Consider the following 21,144-nt stretch of genomic DNA (forward strand, 5'->3'; position numbering starts at 1 on the left):
TGCACAAAAAAACGTTTCCGTGTGGACGGCCCCTAAGTGTGAAAAGATCAGAGATAACTGTTAATTCTGCTTCAGGGCTGAAATGATGAGCAGATTTTTCCATTAAGTCATTAATCAAGTAAATATACCAAAATAAGTGCTGATAACAGCTTTACAAAGGTAAAGAATAGCTCTCTGTTTTGTATTTCACATCCTTCATTGAATATACGAAGAGTTTTGTCTGTGAATGAGGTTAAGTACCCAATTTTAAGACATATATTTGTGTTTTAGCAATTTAGAAAGAAGAAAAAGAAACTAAAGATTGAGATTTTTTATATCTCATTGGACGATATGTATGTACAAGGCTCATTCTGAAGCAGAGATGCATGTTGATCAGCTCGCTGTAATATTTGTGTGTGTGTGTGTGTGTGTGTGTGTGTGTGTGTGTGTGTGTGTGTGTGTGTGTGTGTGTGAGAGTGGCATTAGGCAGCGCAGCCTACAGACAAACCCGACCTTTTGAAACCTTAACCAGAGATGCTCGTTGCGCTGCTGCTGCTGCTGCTGCTGCTGCTGCTGCTGCCTGGAGGTGTGGGTTACAAGAAGATGACAGATGATACTGTGGCTGGGATGGGAGGAGGGGAGAAAGGCAGGCAGGTGAGGAGAGAGAGATAGAGAGGTAGGTGATGGAGAGGGAGGAAGGGCAACTGAAGGCGAGAGATGGTCAGCGGGGAGTGGGTCTGTCAGTGCCTCTGTGTCTGCTACAGCCGGTACCTCTTCTTCAGCATGTCATGTATGTACTAAAGCTCCGTGTGTCTGAACTTCTGTATGGCAATTCGTGTTTCAAGTTTGTGTGTTTGTGTTCATAGCATATAAAGGTTGTGGTGTCCATTTCTACAAGTGTGTGACTCATTGTTACCGTCAGCCGGTATTATAACTTCATAGGGGAGGCCAAAGACAAATGATATAAATCCACTTCGCCTTTTTCTGTCCTGTATTATTGCTACAGTGTTCTAAAAGCATTTTGTGTTTAAAAACTTGAGTAAAAGTAAGAACTGGCCCATTTTGAAGTTATTGAGCTACCAGAGTAGAAAGAGCCTTGCTTCTCTGATTTTTATGGCTTTCAAAAGGCTAAGAGGATAGAGTTCAGAGCCTGGAACTTACAAAATAAAAGGCACAACATTTCTTATTCTTATTTAGACAACAGCATTAATTCTGTAATAGAAGTGATCTCAACTGTGATAACAGACACTAGTTAAGTAAAAGCAGAATACATGTAAACAGTTCTCTCACTGGTGAAGCAACAATGCAACATAAGCAACAGTTGGACCTTAGTCTTGTGTTAGAGCAACACCAGTGTTGAATCCTATAGTTGGTGTTGAACTGTATTTGTGTGTAGTTCTGCAACAATTTTTGAGTTAATTGATCCCCAGTAATGAGTAATTTATCAAGCAGAAATACCATTTCAAATGCAACAGATGAAAAGTGCAATGCCACTCTTATGTCTGTCTGTTAAATATGAAGCTAAAGCTAAAGACAGTTAGTTTAGCTTAGCACAAAGACTGGAAGCAGCTAGCCTGGCTCCACATGCACCTTAAGTGTAAAAAAAAAGAAGTGTTGCTTTACGTGGAGTCATGTGTCGGACTATTACAGTGACACTCTTGTAATCACAGTGAGGTTACCAGTCAACCAGCAGAGACTCCAGACCCAAAAAACAATCCATTGTTGCTCTACCAATGTGTATAGATAACACATACATGGTTAAAACTTCCATTAATGCTGACAGCTCTTATAAAGTTTAGAAAATGTTATGCTGATTCAGTCCTGATTTAAAAAAAATAAAAAACATGAATTAATATATACATTAATCAGAAAAGCATTACAGTATTTGTAGCCCTGAGTGAAACAAAGTTGTAATTTGTTAGTGTGTGTGTGTGTGTGTGTGTGTGTGTGTGTGTGTGTGTGTGTGTGTGTGTGTGTGTGTGTGTGTGTGTGTGTGTGTATGGGATGAGGTACCTGATAGTAGGAGTGAGTCAGGTCTTTTGTCGTCCTGTGTTGTTTTGGGGTTTCTGTTACTTGATCAATGGCGGCCATCAGCACTATCGGCTCGCCAAGAGTCACTTCCATTAGAACACGTGAGCAGTGGAGAAGATCGTCAGTGAGTATTGACCCTGAAAAGGGCCTGACTGTGAAACTGTTATGTAAGGGACACTGTTAATTAGACAGACGGGGTCAGGGTCTTTGGAAGCAACCCAAATGGGGGGCACTATTGTTTATGTTTTTTTTTGTATACACATCGACAACTTTCCATTAGCGTTCAATAGCAAAGCAATCATAAATCAACAAAATAAAAGTCCTTACACCGCAACGTTTGTCCTCTCCTCCCATAACTTAAAAAAAGACTTCATCCCATTTCTCAATTTTAAAAAGAGGCCGGTGCTAAAGTTATTCTCAGGAGGAACAATGAAGATTAATATTGTGCCAGGGGAGTTCAGTGATGAGAAAGATTTCATTGAAAACTGATGATTCACTCTGATTTGATTGTAATCCTCGAGTTGACGTCCTTTTGTCCTCGTCTTATCATGTCTTCAATTAATTACATTCTCTATCTGGCTCTCCATCTGCAGATCTCACTTACGGTGTTAAACGGATTACATCCAAGTGCCTTGTAGCTCACATCATAAGCAAGAGAGGGAGATACTAGAGAGAGTCACAAATGTTTGATATTGAGCCTTTTCCGGTCATAAACTGACTTCACGTCTTGTAACACAAAACTGTCCAAGCTGATTTTGATGAAAGAAACAGGGATGAACCATTTTTGAGCTTTTATAGGTTAATTTTTTTAAATCTAAAGGGTATGGTGAAAAAATGCTCAAAATCTCTCATCTGTAAACTTTGACCCCAAGAGCAGATGTTACGGAAACCGCAGTGTGTTTTGTCAATGACTCGGCAGGCGACAGAATTTCCTCTGTTCTTAATTTAGGGCCGACTGCATGAGAGAGCAGCTCAAACACACTCCAGACATTGCTCTGGTTTTACTTTTCATAATGCTTAACCCCACTGGCAAGTTGCATTTCATCACAGAATAATACTCATGGGTCCCTGCTTGACTTCTGTGTGTGCTTGTGTGTGTGAGAGAGAGATGGGTAGGCTATATTGTTCCCAGACAGTATTGAGAATTAAATGGAGCATCATGTATCCCTAATAGCACATAGTGGGTAACAAGAGTAAAGAGCACATGAGCAGTGTGACAGCAGGGCCAAGCAGCTCTCTCATATGTGCACACACACACACACACACACACACACACACACACACACACACACACACACACACACACACACACACACACACTTTGTATTATGTTCTGCTTATCTCCAACTGCACAATTAAAGTGGATGAATCACTTAATGTTCATTTACCTAGAGTTAGGGATTAATATGCTTTTCATTGCACATTACTCAGTCATTACAGAAGAAAGAGGACATCATGATTGACTGCTGTTTCATTCCCTGTCATTTGGTGGTTAATTGTCTTGTCTGGCACTAATTTCAATTAACATTACACTGCTCGTAACGGATTATAAAGGTCAACTTCCCTTTATCTGAGCTTCTTTTTCTTTCTCCCTGCTCTCATTTGCATCTTTAGGTCCAGCTGTCCAGCGCCAAGTCCAGAATGGGCCAACTTCAGATGAGATGGAAGTTCAGAGAGCGAGGTAACGTTTTGGAATTGAAAACTGTGAAATGGTTTAACAATATTTAAAAATATTTAAACTTGGCTTTAAATCTGAAGTACCTCTCTGTAACATTAACTTGGATTAACTGATTTTTGGGCACAACAAGATGTAAACACAACACTGATATGGTGAACTTATTAGCAAAAAGTCGCTAATAATTTACACATCCAGAAGATACGGAGCAACATTAGCATTTATTTGAAGTTGTGTTTGTATTTACCTGGTGCAAGTCCAATAGTCACTCTCCTTTTAGCTTTGTTTTTGGTCTCCATCAACTTCTGAAGGAAGTATCTGGCTCTTTAGCAGCTAAATGCTCACTATGTCCACCAGCTACTCGCTAACTTGGCTTGTCTGCTGTTTGTTGCTGGGCAGGTAGGGTATAGTGTGCTTTTGGAGCTTTTTTTCTCTTATCAGCTTTCTGCCGCTGAAAATGACACATTGAGAGTGGTAAGAGTGAACCAAAACAGTAAAGTTGTGAGCTGTAAGACTAAAACAATGAGCTGAAAGAAGCTAAAATGCTCCATAGAGCAGTCCGGCGATTATTATGTCACTACTAGCGGCCCTTTTAGCATAGTTGTTTGATCCATTGTTACCATAAAAAAAATATTGATTATAGCACCTTTAAATATTGGCTAACTTAGCATCATGATGTTCAACATCAAAGTTTGTAAAATGTTCATAGTGATTATTTATTAAGCTAATGTGCTTCAGGACGGTGTGGGTTTGATTTGATCAGATTTGATCAACAGTAGCCGGGCCACATAGCAAACAACCCCACAATCCGTTTTTGATTAAAATGATGCTAAACTCTGATTGGACGGAACTATGTGACATCACTTTTTTTCAACAAAGCCACGTCCATTTCAAACCTTCGAGAAGAGCACAGACAAAAACACAAATACAGAAAATCTCTCATGTGAAATAACCAAAACTGTGTTCATCGCTCACAACAAGAAGTTGGCTGAGAGGAGCACATGCAGGAGCCCAGTGGCACTCCAAAAGACTGGATTTTTGAAAAAGATAAAAGATTCTCAGCTATGTTTAGAGCTTCCCACCAGCGATGTGACATTCACTGCCTGCTTCCAAAATGTTTACTGTTGGGACTTGTTGTATATCGGTGCACGTAGGATCGCTTGTTCAGAACATTTAACAGAATTATCTCCAAACCAGTGGATGAACTTTCAGTGAACTCAGTCCAAACGAGTATAGTGGTTGGGATTTTGGTAGTGAGTGCAGCCCCATGTGTCTAACAACCTGTCACGCAGAATGAATATATGAACTCTAGCAACTGAGATACGCAGACAGCTGCCCTTAATGACTATTATTCCTATTCTCTTTCAGCCCGCTGTCTGCCTCGCAGCAACTTCTATGGCTAACAGTCAGATAAAGACAGCGATCTTTCAAAACGCTATAACACAAGATGTTCTTTTTTCTGAATCACAGTGGCAGACTGAATAATCCAGAATAATGGATGAGTAGTATTGGAAATGATGCTTGAGGCAGTTTCCATGGTTTACTAAGCGGCCTGAATTTCTTCCACAGTGGCTATGATTCCTCTCTCCCCCTCAGAAACAGACTCAGGCACAACTAGGTCTTTGTTGCTGTTTTTAAACCTATTTTGGCTCTGCCTATTGGTTCATCCAAATTCCAAATGCCAGGGCTTAAGAGAACAAATATGATGGGAGTTACGGCTCTCTCTGATCCCATGTCTGCTTAACTGAACCTTTGGCACAAAGGATTACGTCTCTGATTGTGAGGGCAGATTGTGTGCTTATGCGTGTGGGTTTCAGAGTTTGTGTGTGTGTGTGTGTCAGGGGATGCAAATTAATTTAACTGAGCTCTCTCTCCAGTGGTAGCGGGGCAGTATTGCTCAGCAGCTCTGCTCCCGTTGCGTGCGCTACTGTCACGTCGAGAAGGTTGCTGGCTCAGCACTTCTCCTCTCCAAGACACAGCTGGAAAATTTCACTTCCTCTCCATGAGCTGTCTCCTTTCTCTCTCTCTCTCTCTCTCTCTCTCTCTCTCTCTCTCTCTCTCTCTCTCCTGAGTCGTGACATACATATGCTTCTCACATCAGAGACAGAGATGTGAGGAAAGATGGGGAGGGTTTAATGGGAGTTGGGAAGGGTGGTGGTGGTTAAAAGGTGGAGAGTGGAGATGTGGAAGGAAGTGTATTTCATGCTCCATGGGGAAACTGTGCAGCAACGCAAAAAGGTTACTTGAACTGTGTAGACAAGTAGATGACAAGTCATGTTAAAGTCTACATGCTACACAAATCAAAGCTGCTTTCAGTGTGACGACAGCAACAGAGAAAGTCCTCCCATCTGCCGCCATATAAATATACAAAATGCAATTTTTCACAAAATAGTGGAGTCATAGAAACACTAATTTGGCTTACCAGAAGTACAGTGTTGGGATAAAGCCTGACATCCTGTCGGTTGTCCCTCCCCTTCCACTATCTCCGCTATTTATTTTGCAAGGGCACCCGACCGGGGCGTAGCGCCGCCTGGGATGGTTGTGATTGTTTTTTGATTGATTTCCCCCTATCCCAGAATAGATAAGCGGTGTAGCCAGACCATAATCCAGTGCTGACACAGCGCTCTGGAGATATGTCTGGCAATGCCAGACTATGAAAACACTAAAGTGTTTCACTAAAAAGCAGCAACTTTAGTGGCAACTCCAAGACAAAGAAGTTTGAATGGATTACAGATTTTTCCATATGTCATCATTTCTGGGCACTGAGGACCTAAGCTTGAAAGGAGTGTACTCACTTTGTAGTTAGTTATTTTTTTTTATTATTTTATTCAACTTTGTTTTATGGTGGCATTTGAAAAATAATGCATCTCTTATCACGTTGGGTAAAGTATTTTTTGCATCATGATTTTAAGATTTTAAAGCTGCACTAATCACTATTTCTTATTAAGAATGGAATAAATGTATGTGTAATGTGCGTAGTGTTAAGTCCCATAGAAAATTAGCACCTGACTCTGCAGTTCCCCTCATTTCTACGTAGCGTTTTAGCATCTGTCATTGTTTTTGGTTTTACAACCTGCAACTTTAATGTTTTTCTTTGGTGTAACCACTTTCCTCAACCTCGTTTCCAACAGCTGTTTCAGCAAAAAAAAAGCTCAGATAAACCCACTGAACGCTACCTGCCCAGCACCAAAGAACAGACAGACAAAGTTAGGGTCTAGCTGGTGAATATATATCAGCATTTAGCCACTAATGAGCAAGATAATGAACTCATTGTGATTAGTCAGCATTCTTCGTGCATATGTGAACAACCCAAAAGAACTCAGACCTCGTACTCAGACCTCCTCGGGAGCTTGTTTGAAGTTTCCTATCGCAGCTTTAAAGCAGAAGGACTTTTCTCCGGCTGCTGCTGCTGTGAGATGCTTAGCTGCACTGTTCCTGTAGGATTGTAAAATGGCAGAATTATGGATAAGACGTGACATTTGTGATATTAAGTTACAGGCCGTGTTTCCTACATGTCCCTTTAGGCAGATGATGGAGCAGCAGCAGCAGATGCAGGCACAATTGGAGCGGGAGCGACGGACGTCCAACTCAGGTACTCGCATTAAAGAGCACGTGTCATCTGAAGTGTACATAGTAAAAAATCTTTGTATCGTGAACAATAAAATATCTTTTCATGATAAAGTGCATTTGAACTCAAATACTCACACAGTTATCAGTGCAGGTACATATGGGCAGATGGAGTCTTCTCCATCTTCACATGTCACACTTTCCCTCCAGGTTCTCCTTTCCAAGGCCACCCTGCTGTGCTCTCTGTGGCCCCCCCAGTAATACCTCCCCCAATGAACATGGGTGGCCCTCCTCCCCCTCCACCACCACCGGGACCTCCACCACCTTCAGCAGGGGCACCCCCACCTCCGCTCCCACCACCACTTCCCATGGGTGGAGGGAGTCACGGGGATGAACCCCCCGCCCATACGGGTCTCGCCGCTATGATCGCTGGAGCCAAACTTCGCCGCGTTCAAAGAGTGAGACACCAGTTTATCTTTGTGACTTTTATGTCTTGATCAAACTTCTTTAAGTCAGGCAGACAGGGTAAAATCCACCAAACCTGACTGACGTACTTCAAAAGTTTACCGGCCGGAGAATAACAAGCCACTTTGGCCTCTCCTCTCCCCAGCCCCAAGACGACAGCTCTCCAAGCGGCAAAAACGAAGCCAACCGAACAAGTGGAGGAAGCGGAGGACTGATGGAGGAGATGAACGCTCTGTTGGCGCGAAGGTCAGAGCAATGAGTTGAGAAAACCATTTTGCATCAACATCCTGCGGCCACGTTAGAAGTCATTGGTCACTAAAGTCTTTAATCAATGCACGGTTTATTATTATTATTATTACACTCATTACAACTATTGACGTTGGATGAAATGCCCTGTTCTCACTTGAGGTTTCTTCTTTCCCCCAGAAGGAAATTAGCCTCAGAGAGGCCCGAGGACAGCCAAAATGTGAGTGAATGGAAAACAGTGATGTTGATGTTTGTTTTCATGAAGCTGGTGTTCACCCTGTGATTTACAAAAATAATAAGGATGTTGATTGAGGCAGGGATCGTGCTCATGTTGGTGATTAGATGAGCATGATGATGATCGTTGTAACGTTGATGTATGGTAATTTTCAATCGCATTGAGATGAAAACATTGATTGCTGCAATGAGGAACAAATCACAAACAAAGAAAATCAGATAAAAGAAACCTGTACTGTCAATGTGTATTAATAAATGACAGTGTCCATGAGGAGTATGATGATGATGATGATGATGATGATGATGATGATGATGATGATGATGATGATGATGATGATGATGATGATGATAGAGGGGGTAGCGATGCTCATTAATCCTTGTGTCTCTCTTCAGGATGACCCAAATTCTCCGTCACCCAGCACTCGGAGTGGACAGAATGCCACAGGTGGGGAAAACTGAGCACAGTAAAGAATGTTACACAAACATTTTTTGTATTTTCTATGGTTTGGGCATCTCTTATCGTCTCAGCGGGTCATGTTGAAAAATAAACATACAGCACACACAGAGAAACACATCTGATTGACAGTGGAAGAACTTACTTCCTGTTTTACAGCAGGCTGGGACTAATATGTATCTATCTATGTACTGTATGTCTGCCTGCAGTGTGTGCTGGGTGCTTGTCATTAAAGGGTATAAGTTATGATGCCTTTTGATATAATTAAAGTTTCCTTAAAGATGATATGCAAGTATTTCTGTAAAAGCCTGACAGACTAGAAGACTCAAGGCAATAGAAAACATACAGAGAATACATCATATCTACTATGTGGAAATGTCAGTAATTTTTTTTTTTTGTCTGACTCTGTTCCTGATGTCTAGATGGTGCAAAGAAGCCTTGGGACCGAGCTAACTCTGCAGACAGGTCAATGGTTTCAAGGTGAGAGCTGGAAGCATCACAGCTCATTGGTTATGTCTGTGAGGCAGAACAACAGCAGTGAATCTGACAGAGAATGACTTTTGTTTATCATGCAGGGTACGGCCCGGTGGGGGTGGCAGTGACACAGACTCGTTAGACCTTGACAGAATGAAGCAGGTAAAGAAAACACACTGTAATGAATGCAAACATACTCCACGTCAGACCACTTAATTGTTCATTTGGTTTAGCCTTTAGCTGTAAACATCTGCTTCCTGTGTACAAATGTTTCTATAGTAAATACATGTGTGATGGATTATAAACACTTATCTATTTGTTTGCGCTTGCTTAGGAAATCTTGGAAGAAGTGTTTCGTGAATTGCACAAAGTGAAGGAGGAAATCATCGATGGTATGTTCATTTTTGATTTGGAAAACTAAAGAAGGGCCATCAATCAACATTTAGGAACACTGTCTCTCTCCTAACGCTCTCCTTATTTATGTTAATGAATATTTAATTGGAAATCTAACCAGTGAGATGGTGGGAGTTGGGTAGTTATGTAGAGTTTTGACCACTAGGTTGCACTAAAGTCCCAGAAACCTGAACATTGGAACTCTATACATCAAAGCTTAAAACACATACACCAGCAACAATACAATGAGAATACCTTGGGTTATTACAATATTATTATTACTTAAATATTTAATAATGTCTTCTGATAACTGAATAAATATTACATTATAGAACTTGAATGATAATACATTACAAAGAAATCCTTAAAATCGATAAATATTACATAGTGTAACACATATATAGTAAACATATAGATATTGAAATTGAAAAGAAATACCATATTTTTAAAAATAATGTAATAATGTGACACATAATATAATAACTCACATAGATAAGAAAAATGTGAATACTTTGCAAAATATGCAAACAAAATATGCAAACAACTCATTTTATAGGAATGTTTATTACATTACAGTCTATATCATTGAAAGGGTCAATTGCATTACATTTAAAACTATATTAATGCATTATTTTCTCTTTTTTTCTTGGTTTATTGGTTTATTCATGACACATCTATTCCTGAAGTTGCCCCATGTTCTTCATGTTTTCTTTAAAGGGGCCGCAACAGATGAACCCTAAACTCTCCCTGCCTTCCATACAACAAGTTTATAATGCAGGCTTTCTATAACATTTTTAAGCCTCGAGCCCAGTTCCAGATAACCGTGATGACATAATCAGAGTATTGTTTTTAAACTTTGGAAATGTCTCTCCAAAACTACAGAAGACATTATATAACTGTTTTAACAGGACGTGTAGTTCTGCTCATGATAACTAAACTGAACCTCATACAGTATATGTAAAATCAGGGGAGTGCCCCTTTACCATGTCACTTCAGGTGCCCACTAAGGACAATAGAGACAGAGTATAGTGCTGTGAGGGTTGTTAACAGGGTATTATCACCCTAACGTTGTTCCTATGTTTTCTCTCCTTTGCCTACAGCCATTAGACATGAACTCAGTCGAATTAGCACGACATAATCTTTCAGAGCAACTCCCCGACATGAACCACCTTTTTGAACCATTGCCCATGCAGCAGCTGCTGTGGCCCTGAGCAGGAGGGAGGAAGAGGAGGAGTAAGAGAAGTCAGGAATGAAGGCCCAAACTGTGACATCTACTCATCCTGTTCAGCTGTCGTGTTGAAGCATCGCTGCAACGTTGCTGTAACACCTCACACATGTCTGTGTAACATTTGGTTTGTTTGTCTGGACGTGAATGGGGCACACTCTCGCACTGATTCCTCTTATTTCCTCACATTTTCTGTCTGTTTGTTTGCCCAGTTCGCCCCTCTGTCCTCCGCCTAAAGGAGAATGGATAAAATTCCAATGACTTTGTTTGTTTTGCTTTTTTCAAAAGTTTGTTTTAAACTTTTTTATTATTATTATAAGGCTATTATTACTATCATTTTCATTATTGTTACTATCATTTTTACGATTGTCAATGTAATGTTGATATAAGTTGTAGTAGTGTAGTGAGTACAATGGTAATAATGAGGAAAATGATCATGAGAATATGATAGTAATTATAATGTTGGTAATTATAATTGCACATCAGTTTATGTCAGCCTTTTGTATTTTATATTGTTTGTTTTCATTTTTTTTGTTTTACATACAGTTGCAAGCACATCCAAACTAAATGCTCATCATCTAACCTGGAACATTTTTTTTAAAGGTTTTTTATCCTTTTCTCCAACACAGCTGTGTGTGGAACCACGGCAGAAAAAAAAACAGGCGCTGATCTGAAAACGAGGGTGGAATAAACTTCTTTGGATATTGCAATCTTGTAAACAAAAAAGAAAAAAAATAATACACCAGAGTATTTGTGATCATGTTGTTAATAAAATGTTTATTGGCTGCAAGGATATGGTGAAGTATTGTTCATTTTATTCTCTCCTTTTATGACAAAGTGCTTCCTGGTTTGAAAACAAAAAAAGAGCTGCACTAAGTTTAAAATGAATTAAAATAAAACTGTGAACAATGATTTGGATAAATGAGGCTGTCTCTTTCCTTTTGTGTTTGTTTGGGTGCTATTTTGATGCCTGTCTTGTGATTTTGTCTCAAATCATTTTTAACACAAAAACATGTGCCATAAATTACAGCTGGTGCAGCACAGAGAAGTGTGAAAAATCTGAGCTGTTCTGTGCAACCCTATTGTGTTGGAAATACATTTGCTAAATATATTCTAAGATAAACTTCTTTTATGTAATCATTTGTTTATTTACCTTGTATTCATGAACGTGTTTGTTATAAAATGGAATTAATAATTAACACCAATTTATAGATTTAACCATAGGAGCGTGGTGTGTTCCTTTTAGGCCCTATTTGCTGCAGCCACTTGTTGTAAGGTATAATTTAACGAAAACAACATACTTTTAGAGCTATAGCATATTAGCCACCTAAATACTGTGTTGCTTCCATGCACTGGATACAACTGGTTGAGACATGAAGGTTGAGTTCTCAATAGGTAATCGTTTTCACAGCTTTACATGTGAATAGTTGAGGTTACAGGTCACAGAACTGATAATAAAAGATGAAAATCCTAATGAACTCTTTTCTTTGTTTTAAAGGTCCCATGACATGGTGCTCTTTGGATGCTTTTATATAGGCCTCAGTGGTCCCCTAATACTGTATCTGAAGTCTCTTTCCCGAAATTCAGCCTTGGTGCAGAATTACAGCCACTAGAGCCATTCCCACAATGAGCTTTCCTTAGTATGTGCCATTTCTGTGTCTGTTATTGAGGAGGAGAGAGGGGGGGGCAAGGTGGAGGGTGGGGGTGTGGCCTTGACCAACTGCCACTTTGCTTGTTTGAAAGCCATGATGTCTCTCTCTCATGGGTGGGCCAAATTCTCTGGGCGGGCAAAGCAGAGAAAGGGGAGGTAACCTTGCTCCTTATGACATCATAAGGAGCAAGATTCCAGATCGGCCCATCTGAGCTTTCATTTTCTTAAAGGCAGAGCAGGATGCCCAGGGCTGGACTATCAAAAAAGTACAACCAAAAAAGTATAACCAATACAACTAATATCATAATCATAAAAGTGGAGTTAAAAATTACCAATGTTGGCTTGATAGGCGTATAGAGCTTGCTTTCCCATTTCATCCCATTCAAGTTGAAAAAGCAACATATCACATAATTTTGGGATCTGGTTACTTGTGGTGGACATTTGCTATTTTGGGCATATTAGACACAATTATGATTTGATTAATTCTACAACAAGTGAAGTTAAATAATAGTTACAGCTTTAATTCTTAAAATACCGGTAAAACAATTAGAACTTATGTTCATTCCATTGACCTTATTATGTAATTTACTTGTTAAATCATATGTATCCAAAATATGTGTTCAGATGAGGGCTTTTGAAAACCTCAACAAAGTTTGGCAAACCACTAGCAGCACAGTTATCACGTTATCGCTGGTTTCACCAAACTCTCGCGATATTTCGGTATTGGAGAGCATAGTGGCAACGAGAACTGCCTTGGGAGAGTGCAGAGAGTTGTTATCGAAGAAGAGGGAGAACAGACAGAGGCAGGAGCAAAGCTGGGGGGTGTGTGAGTGTGTTTGTGAGGTCAAAAAAAGGAGCACAACACGGCGTGAATGAGACAAGCAAGCTGGCGGACTTCAACATGGCATCCGGAGATACGCTGTACATTGAGGCAGACGGCTCGGAGATGCCGGCCGAAATCGTGGAGCTCCACGAGATAGAGGTGGAAACGATACCAGTGGAGACTATCGAGACCACGGTGGTCGGCGGGGATGACGACGATGAAGACGACGAAGACGACGACGACGATGGGCAGCCCATGATCGCGCTCCAGCCGCTGGTCTCGGACGACCCCAACTCGATCCACCACCACCACCATCACCACCACCACCACCACCAGGAGGTGATCCTGGTACAGACCCGGGAGGAGGTGGTCGGTGGAGATGACTCGGACCTGGCCACAGACGGCGGGAGCGGGTTCGAGGACCAGATCCTCATCCCGGTACCGACTCCGGGGGTGGAGGACGAGTACATCGAACAGACTTTGGTGACTGTGGCTGGGAAAAGCTCAGTGGGTCGGATGAAACGGGGAGGCGGCACTGGTGGCAAGAAAGCGGGCAAAAAGAGCTATTTAAGCGGTGCGGAGGCTGGCGGAAGAAAATGGGAACAGAAGCAGGTGCAAATAAAGACACTGGAGGGGGAATTTTCTGTTACAATGTGGGCATCGGGTAAGTAAACTTTAGCCCAGCTGTGTCTGTCCGCTCCGTTGTTAGCTGCTGCATGAGGCCTCATTGCCAGGGCGTTGTCCTGCTGCACCAGACTAGTTCCTGGAGTGGTACGTCGCTCCGCCGTGAAAAACGACAAATAATGCAAGTTTTCGATGCAAAACCCTACTGTATCATATCGAAATGTTTTTGTTTTGAAGGGAGGCCATGTTTAGGTGTTGCTGGGCGCCGCCATATTCCCCGAGACTAGTAAGTATGGCGGCGGCCTCGAAAAAATGGCGATAGTCGCGGCCAGGCAGAGATGGCGGCGGTGCTAGGGGGAAGATAGAGACAGCTGGGTTTTGGATATGTGCAGGCCGCAAAACTGTGGCGCACATGCTGCTCAACTGCAGCGGGTGTATCGCCGGAGGATTATGTAAAGTCTGTGAAAGTTTAATATGCGTGAAATTGTAAGGCAGGTACTATTAGTATATAGTTTAGCAGTTAGCTTTGGTTGTTGCTGTTGGTAGTAACGTTGGCTCACTAGACAGCTTTGCGTCTGCATCGGGCAACTACTGCCTCTGTGCAGAGTGATGGTACTGCGTGCAATGTAATGTTGACCAGGTGTTAATCCATCATAACTAAGAGAGGGCTCCTATAAGGCAACCAAGAGCTATTTCTGAGATTGCCAATTTTATTTCAAAGCGAAGTGAGTGGTTGATGTATTCCTTCCTGATAATCGACCTGTTCATTTTGTTTTTGAGAGGCCACAGCAGCTATCTGGAGCTAGTGCACTCTGCTGGTTGGTTTAAAATAGGATTCAGTAGCTTCTTGTTTTTACACATGCACGTCTTCATTTTTTTCCCCCGTACTTTAAATTGTAAAAATGAAGTTGACATTTTTATTTCTTAAATATTTTTCTTGTATTAGTTGTAGAACTTTTTTTTTTCTTCTTTTTTTTACTCTGCACGTTTGTCATGTTTAGTTGTCTTATCTCACTTATATCATTAGCATCGAATTAGGTAGGCTAAATGTTTATTGTTTGGTATTTACATTTTAATAACGTGCAACATTACGAGTAGTAGGGAGTACGTTAATAATATGTGGAAATAGGTCATTATTTTATTAATGTAATGCCAAAGTAATTATGCAACAATAATGTGACTCCTGATATAACCTTAAGGGCCAAGGCAGCTGCAGATGTTTTTGCCCTCCCTCAGGCTTGTTGCTAGGGAACACCAATGTGTTATCGGTTCAGTCTCTGTAATGTGTTCCTAGATGACAATAAAGACATTGACCATGAGTCAGTGGTGGAGGAGCAGATCGTCGGGGAGAACTCTCCTCCAGACTACTCAGAGTACATGACAGGGAAGAAGCTGCCCCCTGGTGGTATCCCGGGCATCGACCTCTCAGACCCCAAACAGCTGGCCGAGTTTGCCAGGTGAGTGTGTGTTTGTGTGTTGTCTCTGCATCGTTTGTTCCCAAATGTACACCTGTTTCCTGAGAAAATACAAACTGTGTACAACTCTGATAAATATGCAGAAAACATGGGCGCCTGGGTAGCGATATAAATAAATATAAGATGAGATAAACACTGCTCTCTCCGTCTACACAATCATAAGATATTCTGTTTCACTTGAGTCAGGCAAAAATAATGCATATTAAATGTTTTGTTTACAGATTTTGATATACTTTTATAATTATTGGAATTTAGCTTATATAGCCTATAAAATGTCAGCTAAAACCGGCTTATTTCATGGTGAGATCAGTGAATATTATGTAATTATTCACCATAATAACTTCACCGAATCCTTTTGCTGAGTGCTTTTTTGTAAACCTGTTCCATCCAGAGGGGAAATGTCAAGTGAAGATGTTTACACTGTAACAGACGACCTCTTATTGACGCTGGTTATTGATTAACTAAATCAAATCAACATTACAACTAGACTAGACGTTGACATGGGTGCTTTTGCTTTGCAACATGTCTGTTTTTGTTTGTTTAAACCCTAAACCATGCCTTTTTTTTTTTCTAAATCAGGATGAAGCCCAGGAAAGTCAAAGAGGACGATGCTCCCCGGACGATAGCTTGCCCTCATAAAGTGAGTGACGTTGTCCCCACATGAACCATGCCACTACTTTGCTATGATAGAGTTTGTTGTTCCTGTTTAATAGTTTCGGTTTGATAGTCTTACGGTTGTTGCTTTCTGGGTAATTGAAAATTTCTGTAAAGGTTATTAAAAAGTGAAGAAAGCACTCAAGTGTATTGATTTTCATGTACTTACAAGAACAATCAAGCCTTATCTGAACTCTACGTGTTTAGCTAATGTAAGGTTATTTGCTGTATGAGCACTCTGCCATTGGAGTGTGAAGCTGTTAACAATACATTCAGTTTTCAGGGAAGAGTAGATACAGCTCCACTTTGCAGGCTTTAATTTTGATTAAAGGAAACTAAACAAAATGCTGGGGACACTTGACATTTACATACAAGAAAACGAAAAACTATTTTGGTGCACCACTTCTGAGTTTACAAGTCTGCCACACTATTTGCTTGTCTGTGCTGTTTGTCAACTCTGCGCTGCACTGTTTTTTGCCCCCAGGGCTGCACAAAGATGTTCAGGGATAACTCGGCCATGAGGAAGCACCTCCACACCCACGGACCCCGCGTGCACGTCTGCGCCGAGTGCGGCAAGGCATTTGTCGAGAGCTCCAAACTCAAACGTCACCAACTTGTTCACACGGGGGAGAAACCCTTCCAGGTTGGCATCAGAAACTTCACACTTCGTCTTTTTCATTTAGTCATTTGCTGCACCTGTCAGGCTTTCTGTTCTTGCGCATGTGCAGTTTACAATATCGGCCGATTAACCATCTGTATTTTTAGTCATTTTTGAATCATGGTTTCTTCATTTCACACAGAGGTAGGATAAACGAGGCATTTCCTTGTTAGCCGAAAACCGTCAATTTTGCCGCCTGGAATGACAACTGTGGCTAGCAGAGCTTACAGTAACCGCTGTAGCTAGCTAGCTGTCTAATGAAGCTAACGTTAGCTTCATGGGTTGGTTGAAAACATGTTTATTTTTCCATCTCACTCGTAACTTAAAATGGAAAATAATATGCATTATGTATTGGATGGCTGCATACACCATATGGTCCTCAAAGATTGAAACTAAAGCTGGCGAAAAGTCTGCATCCCTCACACGGACGGAAAGAGAAAACAGTATTGTTTGCTTGTAGAGCTAGATGTTAATAGTAGTATGATAAGGAAAAATGTAAGGTCACTCACATTCTTTTGTCCTAACATTACCCCGTTTGGCTGCTTAGTTTTATTGTTTGTATTACCAATCAGTGTGTGCAAACGTGGGTTTGGCAAACTTAACATTATTTTAGGTAACATTTGTTGCTGAAGTGGAAACTTTACTCAAATCCAGTAAAGAGCAGGACAGAGCTGGCTAAACTCTGATAGCATCAAAGACCAACTTTCACACAGTGGGGAGATACTACACGGTGGATGTGCTAATTGTGAATCAGGCTCCTATTTTTGAATAGAACATGTAAATCCCGGTCCGTTCCTTACACTTTTGCGCATGTGTCTTTGGAATTTATGAAGGTTAATAAAAAATACTTTGCTCTTAAAATGCAGTGTCGCTGTTACTCCACCCTCATGCACACCGCTTCAACCTGTGGGGAAATCTAAAGCTTGACGGGCTCGTCGTTGCTAAGCTGTGATTGGACAATTGCAGTTTGGGGGGGTGTAACGAATAGTCAATAATAATAATAATAATAATAATAATAAAAAAAAAAGAAAGATATATCATATACTGTCTGATCAGTGGCAAAACTGACTCCTTTGCTCCTCATGTTTTTTGTTTTTTTTAGTGTACATTTGAAGGCTGCGGGAAAAGGTTTTCTCTGGACTTCAACCTGCGCACACACGTGCGGATCCACACTGGAGACCGACCCTACGTCTGCCCTTTCGACGGTTGCAACAAGAAGTTTGCGCAGTCAACCAACCTAAAGTCTCACATTCTCACACACGCCAAAGCCAAAAATAACCAATGAGAACCCATCCACCAGCGTCAAGCCACACAGACGAAAAAAAAAAAGAGCATCCTGGCGGCACACACGAAACCTCTTTTGAGGACGGAATGAAACGCTTAAGACTTATTGATTTATATGAAAACAATCTGACAGATTAAAAGACTTAAAAACACTGAAATTCAGCTAGTTTTCCTGTGTCCCCTTCCTTCTGCTGTCATATTGGATCAGGAACACAGTGACTAGTCCCCAAATCCCCCGGCCTACACAGTCCCTTTGTTTCTCCAGTGGCACTGAGCTGCCAGAAGATGGAACTCATGGACAAACATCAGAGACTTATTTTTACCAGAGTGAGGAGAGAAGCAGCAATCTATTAGTATTTTTATTTTCTCACATAGCTCTCATTTTCCTTGAGTGTGCATATTGTACACTTGTCTCAGGCTATGTTCAGTAAAATGTGATTATTATTTTTTTCCCCACCTGCATTATGAGATCGTACCTATGATACAAATAGCCCCCCCTCGGCCTTGTGTGACCCGTTTCACTTGTATGAGAAGTTTAAAAACAGCTGTATGTTTGTATTTCCATACCCTCTTCGGTTGTATTTTTCTCTAACCACAAAATAACCGTGTATACTTGTATTGTATGGCTGTATTGAAATTACGTAGACATAGATAGAGGTGTGATTTAAAGTGTTAACCAATGAAACTTTTAGTCATGAGTTGCTTTATATTTTCTATGAACTGTCTTTACACAAACGAATGAGTAATATAAACTTGGTCACAGCGTGTCTCAGTTGAAGCATCTGGAGCGTACACTGAATTGACTGCGAGACCATCACTTACTTTGTCAGAATGTAATGTACAGACGTCAACCATTAACTTCCTTTGTTGATATTTACACCCATGTATCTCAACTGCCCACAATAAAATGGCTCATTCAACCCTGTCGAAATATACTAAAGTTTGTATTAAGTGCATCTTTTGGACTCACGAGTGTTTGTTATTTGACACAGTCCCTCTGACATACAGTCTATGTTAGTGGTAACTAAACATAATCTTTATTATCAATTCTGCACTAAACTTTAGAATGCATTTGAAATGATCATACAAGTGTTTTGGCACATTTTACCCCTTTTAATACAATTGTATTTACATGATTTAGCTGAAACAAGTTGATCAATTAGTCAATCAAAGAAAGGTAATCCGCAAACGTGACAATCAGAAGTCAGTTATCAAGCAAAATCAGCAAACATTCTCTAGTTCCAGCTTCACAAATGCTGCTTTTACTTGTTCTGTAGGATAGTAAACTGAATATCTTTTGGTTTTGGACTGATGGCTGGATACGAAGAGAAATTTAAAGACATCCCTTTGGGATTTTGGAAATTATAATGGGTGTTTTTCTTTATTTTTATGAAGAACACCAATTAATGGAGACAATTGTCAGATTAATCAATAATGGAAAACAAATCTAAAAAAAAAATTAATTCCAAAGCAGACTGTAGTGTTTTGAATGTGATTTTTCCTATATGTGGAAGCCTTTCATAACATTGCATAACAGCAGTCACGTATGCAGATCCAAACCTGCTTTGGGAACGTTCAGTTCTCTACTGACAGAGCCTCTTCACACCATTTATTCTTAATGTTTGTATCATTTGAAATAGATTTTTCCCTTTGGCCTGCATGCATACAAAGTTCATTAAAATGCCATCAGTGGTGAAAAGTAAATTTACTTAAGCATGAGTACAATTATGAGATACTTTACTTGAGCATTGTGTTTACCTCTACTCCACTATATTTCTAAGGCAAATACATTTACATTTATTTGACAGCTGTTAATAGTTTGCAGATTATAATTTTACATTAAAACAAGAAAAAGATCCAGTAATTAAATAAGATCCATTGTTATAGAATAATATTCCCAGAATATTGAATATAGCTCCACCTCCAGCAGGCCAGCTACTGCACAATAAGTGCTTTTATTTTAAATATTTGCTGAAACGTTTACTTAAATACATGATTTAATGCAGCAGCATCAGTTGTAGTGGAGTGTTTTTATAGTTTGGCATTGCTACCTTTACTTATCTGGATACTTATCCTACCAGTGGATGTCACGATGCGTCTTTGTTGTTCTTTATGCTTCTTCGTTTTTCAGAGGACCCGAAGTATTAGTAATCATATCACACAGAGGCTGTAGCCCCTAGCTGTGCCCATAGGCCTGTTCAATAATACATCAATGACCACACAAAGGATATTGGAAAATATAAACATTAACATAAAAAATCTTGAAACAATTGTATGCTGTGGGAAATGATCAACAGCATTGTACTAAATGTGCTAAAAAATGCAATATCACAACATTCTAGGGCCGCAACTACCAATTATTTTCATTATGATTAATCTATTAGTGATTTTCTCAAGTAATTAATTCATTGTTTGGTCTATGAAAAGTCAAATTGTTAAAATGCCCATTACAGTTTTCAGGAGTCCAAGGGGACATCTTTGAAAAGTGTTGTTTTGTCACACTTCACCCTTTAGAGTCTCAATTCATACAGTTAGTAAACACACCACAGGCTTCCCAAAGTGTATTTTTGAGAGAAAACTATATTAAAATATGAATACCCTCTATATTCATATTTGACTCAGGATAACAGATTTTCTAAAAGCTGCATCAGCTCAAAGGAATTTCCTTCCTCCCTTTTCCGGTCTCCACTTGCACTTTTGTGAATTACACATAAATCCATTCCTTTTTCTGCTCAACCAGCAGGATTAGCACAACTGTCTACCTCAGCGTCCTGCTAAGATCCAGCTCTTTGGCCTGATCCTGACCATCCCGCTGCAGACTCCAGACCAGGTCATTGAGCCTCTGTGTGTGTAAAAAACTATACTCGCTGTCTGTCACATAAATGATCCAAGAGGAAGAGAAAAGGGAGCTGTTGTTGCTTAGTTTTTTTTTTCTGATAGGGAAATAAATTGATTTTGATGTTCTCATTGGCTTTTTTTAGACTCAAACAGCTCAGACCTGCTCCTTAAAATTCAGAACCAGGTACAATTTTCCTCTACCTGAGACTTGACGTGTGTGTGTGTGTGTGTGTGTGTGTGTGTGTGTGTGTGTGTGTGTGTGTGTGTGTGTGTGTGTGTGTGTGTGTGTGTGTGTGTGTGTGAGTGTGAGTGTGAGAAGGGTGATTCAGGCATGATTCCACTTGGGGGTGTCTGTCTTTTTTTTTTCTTCTAAGGGAGCATTTATTCACAGGAT

General features: G+C 40.4%; 2 protein-coding genes across 5 annotated transcripts in view; both read left to right on the forward strand.

Moving 5' to 3' along the window:
- The window catches only part of evlb (Enah/Vasp-like b), a 54,792-nt gene extending 43,036 nt beyond the window's left edge, over window positions 1–11,756 (forward strand). For 2 of the 3 annotated variants that reach the window (XM_028605343.1, XM_028605341.1), the window contains exons 4-13: window positions 3,625–3,691; window positions 7,210–7,277; window positions 7,463–7,710; window positions 7,863–7,963; window positions 8,144–8,183; window positions 8,591–8,642; window positions 9,074–9,131; window positions 9,227–9,287; window positions 9,460–9,517; window positions 10,619–11,756. In XM_028605343.1, the coding sequence (XP_028461144.1) occupies window positions 3,625–3,691; window positions 7,210–7,277; window positions 7,463–7,710; window positions 7,863–7,963; window positions 8,144–8,183; window positions 8,591–8,642; window positions 9,074–9,131; window positions 9,227–9,287; window positions 9,460–9,517; window positions 10,619–10,656 (791 nt within the window). In that variant the 3' untranslated portion in view covers window positions 10,657–11,756. The remainder of the gene's footprint in view (window positions 1–3,624; window positions 3,692–7,209; window positions 7,278–7,462; window positions 7,711–7,862; window positions 7,964–8,143; window positions 8,184–8,590; window positions 8,643–9,073; window positions 9,132–9,226; window positions 9,288–9,459; window positions 9,518–10,618) is intronic. The other variant, XM_028605342.1, reaches the window with a different exon arrangement.
- A 1,356-nt stretch (window positions 11,757–13,112) lies between these two features.
- yy1b (YY1 transcription factor b) lies at window positions 13,113–18,847 on the forward strand. Of its 2 annotated transcripts, none has more exons than XM_028605972.1 (5): window positions 13,113–13,881; window positions 15,136–15,298; window positions 15,896–15,956; window positions 16,455–16,613; window positions 17,731–18,847. In XM_028605972.1, the coding sequence occupies exons 1-5, from the start codon at window positions 13,296–13,298 to the stop codon at window positions 17,911–17,913; spliced, it is 1,152 nt and encodes a 383-aa protein (XP_028461773.1). In that variant the 5' UTR covers window positions 13,113–13,295; the 3' UTR covers window positions 17,914–18,847. The 2 variants fall into 2 exon arrangements, with proteins under 2 accessions (XP_028461773.1, XP_028461774.1); XM_028605973.1 differs by having other exon boundaries at window positions 15,148–15,298.
- Window positions 18,848–21,144: the final 2,297 nt, after the last annotated feature.

This window comes from Perca flavescens, chromosome 18 (genome assembly GCF_004354835.1).
Source record: "Perca flavescens isolate YP-PL-M2 chromosome 18, PFLA_1.0, whole genome shotgun sequence".
Lineage (NCBI taxonomy): Eukaryota > Metazoa > Chordata > Actinopteri > Perciformes > Percidae > Perca > Perca flavescens.

Bases quoted from the DNA above. Each gene is read 5' to 3' on its own strand.
- yy1b (XM_028605972.1), top strand. From the start codon at position 13,296: ATGGCATCCGGAGATACGCTGTACATTGAGGCAGACGGCTCGGAGATG. The intron at 15,299-15,895 runs GTGAGTGTGTGT...TTTCTAAATCAG, and splicing joins CAGCTGGCCGAGTTTGCCAG to GATGAAGCCCAGGAAAGTCA. The intron at 15,957-16,454 runs GTGAGTGACGTT...TTTTGCCCCCAG, and splicing joins CGATAGCTTGCCCTCATAAA to GGCTGCACAAAGATGTTCAG.